At 51.2% G+C, this 7,249-nt stretch overlaps 1 protein-coding gene across 4 annotated transcripts in view; it reads left to right on the forward strand.

Moving 5' to 3' along the window:
• IGSF3 (immunoglobulin superfamily member 3) overlaps nucleotides 1–3,146 on the forward strand; it is an 87,029-nt gene extending 83,883 nt beyond the window's left edge. For all 4 annotated transcript variants that reach the window (XM_036342588.1, XM_036342590.1, XM_036342592.1 and 1 more), the window contains one exon: nucleotides 133–3,146. In XM_036342588.1, the coding sequence (XP_036198481.1) occupies nucleotides 133–383 (251 nt within the window). In that variant the 3' untranslated portion in view covers nucleotides 384–3,146. The remainder of the gene's footprint in view (nucleotides 1–132) is intronic.
• Nucleotides 3,147–7,249: the final 4,103 nt, after the last annotated feature.

The raw sequence follows: 7,249 nt of genomic DNA on the forward strand, positions 1-7,249 counted from the left end.
GGAAGGACAGGTGGCTTCCATGGGGTTGGGGTCGGGCAGTCTCCAGCTGGCAGCTGAGCGGGTTTCCAGGAGCAAAAGCTGACAGCCCAGGTCCTCAGCCTCATTGTCTTGTCTCCTTCCCGGCCCTTTCAGGTTCCACCCTGCAGTCCGCCATCTGCTCCAATGATGCGCTCTTCTACTTCGTCTTCTTCTACCCGTTCCCCATCTTCGGCATCCTGATCATCTCCATCCTGCTGGTGCGCTTCAGGAGCCGGAGCTCCAGCAAGAACTCGGACGGGAAGAACGGGGTGCCCCTGCTGTGGATCAAGGAGCCGCACCTCAACTACTCCCCCACTTGCCTGGAGCCGCCCGTCCTCAGCATCCACCCAGGAGCCATAGACTGAGGGCCCCCCGGGGACGCCGGCCACCAGGGGCCCAGGGCCCCCACGCTGCCTCTCGCTCTGTGATGGGACAGCAGACAGCACCCAGACTCCGGACAGCCCTCCCAGAAAACTGTCCGACGTGAGATGTGTTCACAGTCCCCGGCCAGCCGCAGAGGCAGCCTGCTGCCTGTGGGTGGCGGCCCTGGTGGGTGAGCGATTTCCGGGCAGGTGTGGTCACCCCGCGGCATTAGGTCTCTTGTTTTCGTTCTTGGTAATGTAGTGAGCGGCGCTGGTGCCACGCCTGCTCACAGGTAGTAATAGGTAGACGTCGCAGGGGTCTCACTCTTTCTATTGGACTCTTTAAAAACCCGTGGTTTCTTCTTTTTGGATTTCGTAATGTTGTGGACGCATTTCTCTTACGTACAACGGATGAGAAAAGGAGAGACGGACTTTATAGTGTGAAGGAATCCCTTCCAAGACCTTTGGTTTTTGCACACTTGAAAATGCCACCGCCGGTGGAACAGAAGACACCCGAACGTTTTTTACTTCCTTCGTGAGACTTGAAAACGATGGGAAGTGTGGGCCCAGTTTGTATCTTATCTTTTCCCTCAGCTGGAGTTTTTTTGTTTTGCTTCAAGAACTGTGTCTGTGCCAGAGCAATCCTGCATAAGCCCATTAGGAGAAAGGAGATGGTAGCCGGCCAGCCTATTCGCCAGGGAGGCAGAAATCGGCGTCCTCCCAGCCTTGCCAAAAAATCCGAAACCTTGGTTAGAGAACAAGTCAAAAGCCCCAGACAGCTCTCGCTTCGCAGCGTGGGCAGGGGGAGCTTTCAGCAGCGACTGACTTGCAGGTCGGTCAGAGCCCGTGGTTAGTGGAGGGAGGAAGAAGGGCTAGTTGTTGGCTTGATGCGGTCACTGAGGGCAGTCTCCAGCTGGTAGCTGAGCAGGTGGGCTTCCGTGCTAAGGTGCTTTGCCAAACTCTTAAGAGAAAGTGGCCAGTGAGCCGGGGAAGGGGACAACGCTGAGCTGAACACACAGCCCAAGCAGCCCCACTACCCTGGCAGAGGGCACTGGGGCCTGCACAGCTCAGCCCCTTGCACAGGGGAGCAGCCCGCGGTGGGAGCTGATTTCGGGGTGCAGGCAGGAATGACTGCCTCCCTGGAGGTGTGAAGGCTGGGTTTCTCCTTCCTTTCCATTAGGTTTTCCTCAAAGATACGGATGTCTTCCTTCCTCACCACTGATCCCTCCCTGCTTCTTGCTGCCGCACCCAGGGAGGCCCCCTCGGTCCTTTGTAACCCTCAGCTGACAGTCCGGTCTCCGGTCTCCACAGGAAGCCCCACATGCTTTTGTCCGCAGGGGTTTTACCTTCCCTTCCTCGGATCGTGTCTGCGGCTTAGATGATTTGGTGGTTCGTTTTGATGGCGGCATTTTATTTAAATGCCCTGAGAGTCCCAACAAAGGCCAGTGTCACCCTGTTGCTTTACAAGCCAGAAGCGTGGCCCCAAGGGAGCGGCAGCGGCTGCAGGTGCTCACCCCTCCACGAAGATGTTTCATGCCCCAACTTACCATGTTTTGCGGGCCAGCGGTGCCATCACCCTTCCTCAGTGAGCACGCATCTCGGATCTCAAGGGAGTTCCCGGTTTGGAAAAGGCCAACACGGATTTGGGCGCTAGGTCGAACCAGAGAGCTCGCTGGGAAACCCTGTTCTGAGACTGAACAGCCTCCAGGGAGGTGGGGGGCTCCCCAGGCCATGTGGGTGCTGACCCTGCTCTGGGTCTGGGGCGCTCAGCAGGTGCTTTGCTGCATCACAGCTGAAGGGAAGCACTTCCTGACAGGCTCACACACACCTGCCTTTTACTCCTTGCAGGTGCACCAGTGCTCGCTCTCCTGTGAGAGCGCAGGCTCACGTGCCGTTCCCACTTACTGTGCTGCACGAATGCTGTAGGGTGCATATTCGGCTCAGTGGTGAGGGAAGAAGGCAGTCTTTTGCCCCATTTCATCATTTCAGGGCTGTGGGATTTCAGTGGGAAATTGCTGAGCTTTAACTTACAGACTGAGTCAGTGAGGGAAGAAGACTTACTGGTCCTCTGTCTGAATGGAAAGATGCCAGAGGGCTGTCTGGGACCGGGATGTGCACCTGAGACTTGAGTTTGAATCGACAGCTGCAGAAAGGTAGCTGCTGCCACGTCATTACATAGGTGAAGTCGTCGCGGGAAATTTGAAAGAAAAGAAACCGAAGCCAGTATTTTAATAATTGTTTTTCTTTCCTGTGTCTTTTCTATGGACTTGGGGATACCATCAAAGGGGGAGCTTTTCCAGCTTTCTATGAAAATCCCCAGGACCTTTCTTTTTTTGGCCATTTCTATGGAAATGTGGTGTCAGATGAATGGTAACGGTGCCCTCCAGTGGCTGGGAGACCTCATTGCACTGACGGGAGCTTTGAGACCAGGAGAGACTGCCTCTTGACTTCTCTCCATCTACAATGTTGCATTCATGAACCCTACACTGTGCTAGGCCCCTCCCAGGACATGGATATGACCACACCCTCTTTGACCAGGGTGTTTCTGTACTGTAGCAAGTTTTCATATTCTTTTCAAACAATGGTTTCTCTGCGTTAATAGTTGAAGAAGAAGAAAAAAAGAGGTGGGGTAAGAAAACTACCCATGCATGATGTAGAGAGCTGTTGATTTTGTTTGTTTTTTTTAAAGGAAAACTATTTGTAAGATGTTGCACTAAAATGTTTTATATACACTTCAGACACCTGTAATAAATTATGTTGAAAATATGGCTGTTTACCTTTCCTGGAGTGCACTGTCCCGTCTCCGCACTTAATCAGTCACCTCCTCCATGAACCTGCGGACCTGGGGTAACACAGCTCCGGCCCCACATGGGCCTGCTAGGCTCAAGGTTCATGAATCTCGGCCTTTATTATCTTGTACTGCTCCCATCGTAAGTGGTGCCCTTGTGCACACGATCCCAAAAACACCTCTTTCTCAAAACACTTCACTGCCACCAGCTGAAGCTGTATCAGCATAAATATATAGCTCTGCGCCGACTGTCAGGGCTGTGCTGTGTAGCACACAACACACCTGGTGGCCCGCAAGGCAGGTTCAGAATATAGAGCTATGACCTCTAGCTTTCTTTTGAGGGGTGATGGGCAGGATGGGGTAAGAGGAGACGGATGGAGAAGAGCAGAAGCATGCGACAATCTTCTTGGCCATCGAGGGCCCCTGCAGCAAGACCACACCATCTTTCTTAAACTGTGGAGCGCTGCCCTGACGGTGAGATGCTCAGCAAGCATTTCCCGGCTGGAGGAGCGGCAGGAGCTGTGCGTTCCTGTTCGGTGAAAGCACGCAGCACAGCAGTCTCGGGTCCCCACACAACTTGAATGCTGGGGTGTTATCCGCAAAGGGAGGAGAAGGGCAGAATGACGCAAGCCATAGCGGTGGTGCGTGACTAGTCAGAACCCAGCTGTAACTGTTTAAAACCCACCCAGAAATATGCAAAAGGATCTAGATCAGTGGTTCTCAACCTTGGCTGCACATCAGAATCACCTGGGAATCTTTTTTAAATCCTGATTTCTGGGCCTCATCCTCTGGAAATTCTGTTTCTTTGTTATGGGGTGGGGCCACAACATTAGTAACAAACAAAATTTCTGGAGGATGAGGCCCAGAAATCAGGATTTTAAAAAGATTCCCAGGTGATTCTAATGTGCAGCCAAGGTTGAGAACCACTGACCTAGATAGAGGGTAAGAAGCAGAGAGAGCTGTTTTTCCTTTTCCTTTTATAACCCAAGCCCTTCTAGGGGCTTTAACTGTGCTTTTCTCAGCTTCTTATCTACTTCCTGCAGCCGTGGGCTTGGCCAGCAGTTGAAATGTGACTTTATCCCTTGGGTATCCAGAATAGTTCTGTGTTAAGTCTTATTATTTTGCCTGATATTTTTTTCCCAAATGCTCTCCCCACCCCACCCCACCCCACCCCCACTGCCTCGGTTTTTTGAATCATTATTTTTCAACTAGAGGCCCAATGCATGAAATTCATGCAAGGGGCTCACCGCTCATAGCCCCGGCTGCCTCAGGCCTCGCAGCCCTGGCTGCCTCACAGCCGCCCACTGGTCATTCTGGAAGGTCGTTCTGGACGGTCATTCTGCCGTCAGGTATAATTAGCATATTAACTCTTTATTATGTAGGATTACACTTGACATACAACATTATATTAATTTCAGGTATGCTCCCCAATGATTAGACATCATATTACTTAAGAAGCGATTATCCTGATAAATCTCGTACCCATCTGACTTCAATCAGAGTTATTAGAATATTGTTGACTATATTCCCTATGCTGTACTTCACATCCCCATGACTATTCTGTAACAACCAATTTCTACTTTTTAATCCCTTCATCTTTTTCACCCATTTCCCAACCCTCCTCTCACCTGGCAACAGTCAAAATATCCTCTGTATCTATGAACCTGTTTCTTTTCTGCTTGTTCCTTTATTTTGTTTTTTAGGCTCAATTATTGATATGTATTTATTATTTATATTATTTATATTTTTGATCTTAAAGAAGACCCTTTAACATTTCATGTAATACTGTTTTGATGGTGATGAACTACTTTAGCTTTTTCTTGTCTGGGAAGCTCTTTGTGTGTGTTTCAATTTTATTTTTATTTTCTTAAAATCCTTACCTGAGGATATTTTTCTGTTGATTTTTTAGAGAGAATGGAAGAGAGGGAAAGACAAAGAGAAATATTGATGTGAGAAAAATGCATCAATTTTTTTGCCTCCTGCATGCATCCTGACCAGGGCCCGGATCAGGGCCCGAACCAGGGAGGATCCTCAACTGAGGTATGTGCCCTTGACCAGAATTGAACCCGGGACCCCTCGGTCCACAGGCCGACACTCTATCCACTAAGCCAAACCGACGAGGGCTGTGTTTCAATTTTAAATGATAGCTTTGCAGAGTAATCTTGGTTGTAGGTACTTGTTTTTCATCACTTTGACTATTTCTTGCCACTCCCTTCTGGCCTGCAAAGTTTCTGTTGTGAAATCAGCTGACAGTCCAGATGAATTTTAGAGGGTGTTTATTAAAGCCCAGAACAGTGAAACAAGGAAGAGCCTAGGGCAGTGGTCGGCAAACTGTGGCTCGTGAGCCACATGCGGCTCTTTGGCCCCATGAGTGTGGCTCTTCCACAAAATACCGGCTCTTCCACAAAATACTGACTTCTGCACATGGGCCACGAAGTTTCAATCGCATTGTACGTGCGTGCCCGCATGTGGTATTTTGTGGAAGAGCTACACTCAAGGGGCCAAAGAGCCGCGGTTTGCTGACCACAGGCCTAGGGTAACAGGAGGGGCATATGGTGGGGAAATGAGGTTAGGCTGGGCTGCTGTGGCTCACTTGGAAGTCAGAGAAAAGGAGGCCTGAGAGAGACAGGTCAGGGTGTTAGCTCAGGACGAGCTACCCTGGTGGCAATCTCATGGGGTCCCTTGGAGTTTAGGGGGGAAGGAGAAGGGGAAGGGAACGGCAAGGGCATGCTCCTTGGAAGGAGAGCATGCTGGGACCTTGTTTTCAGGTTGGGCGTTAAGTGCAAATCCACCCCGTGTTTATCTAAGTGAAGTGAATAGACAGTCCTGCAGGAGGCAAAAGGACTCTCAGGTCTGGAGGTCTAGGAGCAGTGATTTCCTCTCTCTGTTCTAGGGTTTGTAGGCCTCCTGGGAGAAGTTCCAAGGCTGGCAAGAACTAGAGCCAGGAAACCAGAGAGCAGCACCCACCCCATGCTACCAGAGCAGGCGAATGAGCTCCTTTCTTACCGTCTAGTCCATGATCGTCTACAATGACAGCTGGTGCAAGTAGGCCTCCGGTCACTGGTCCAGGAGGAAACCTACACCCAGCCCTCCTTCGGTGGCGAGGTAGGGCCTGTTTGGCCGTCTGCCTGAGGCATTTCAGGTCTGGCCTTTCTGAGCCACTTCTGATTCATGAGGTCAGCTGGACCAGACATTTCAGTGCTTCTAGAAAGTTTTTTTTAAAATATATATTTTTATTGATTTCAGAGAGGAAGGGAGAGGGAGAGGTAGAAACATCAATGATGAGAATCATTGATCGGCTGCCTCCCGCACACCCTCCACTGGGGATCAAAGCCTACAACCCTGGCATATGCCCTGACTGGGAATCAAACCATGACCTTCTCGTTCATAGGTCGATGCTCAGCCACCGAGACATGCCAGCTGGGCCTAGAAAGGTTTGATGGGAGCACAGCCTCCTCTCTCTCTCCCTCTCTCTCTCTCTCTCTCTCTCTCTCTCTCTCGTTAACCCTCACCAGAGGATATTTATTTCAGAGAGAGTGAAAGGGACGGGGAGAGATGAAAAACAAACATGCTGTCAGAGAGACACATGGATTGGTGCATGCACCCCAGGGAGGGGATCGAACCTGTAACCCAGGTGGTGCCCTTGACTGGGAATCAAACCGTTGACTCTGGTGCAGGGGCAACGCTCTAGCCAAGGAGCACACCGGCCAGGGCAACACAGCATCTCTCTTATGGCACTGCTCGCTGGTCAGGGGTGTCCAGCCAAGGCAGGCCCAACGAATCCTTCCTCACACGCTCCCACTCTCCCACACCTGGCAGCATGTTGGCGTTTACTGTATTCGGACAGGCCCTGTCCCTGAAAGAGTTCCCTTAACTCCCAGGGGCGGGCGGACTGGGAGCTTCTCTCCCAAAGAAAGGGAGCTGAGCGGGGCGCTGTTGGGAGGAGTTGGCCCTGGGAGAGATTTGGGTTGGCCAAACAGTAAGCAGACCCACCGCTTCGGCCTCGGGAAGGTTCACAGTTGAGATGGAGGAAAAGAAGAGCCGAGAGGGAAACTGAGGAGGGAGAAACCACAGGCTGGAC

Source organism: Myotis myotis, unplaced genomic scaffold (assembly GCF_014108235.1).
Source record: "Myotis myotis isolate mMyoMyo1 unplaced genomic scaffold, mMyoMyo1.p scaffold_m19_p_18, whole genome shotgun sequence".
In the NCBI taxonomy this organism is placed as follows: domain Eukaryota; kingdom Metazoa; phylum Chordata; class Mammalia; order Chiroptera; family Vespertilionidae; genus Myotis; species Myotis myotis.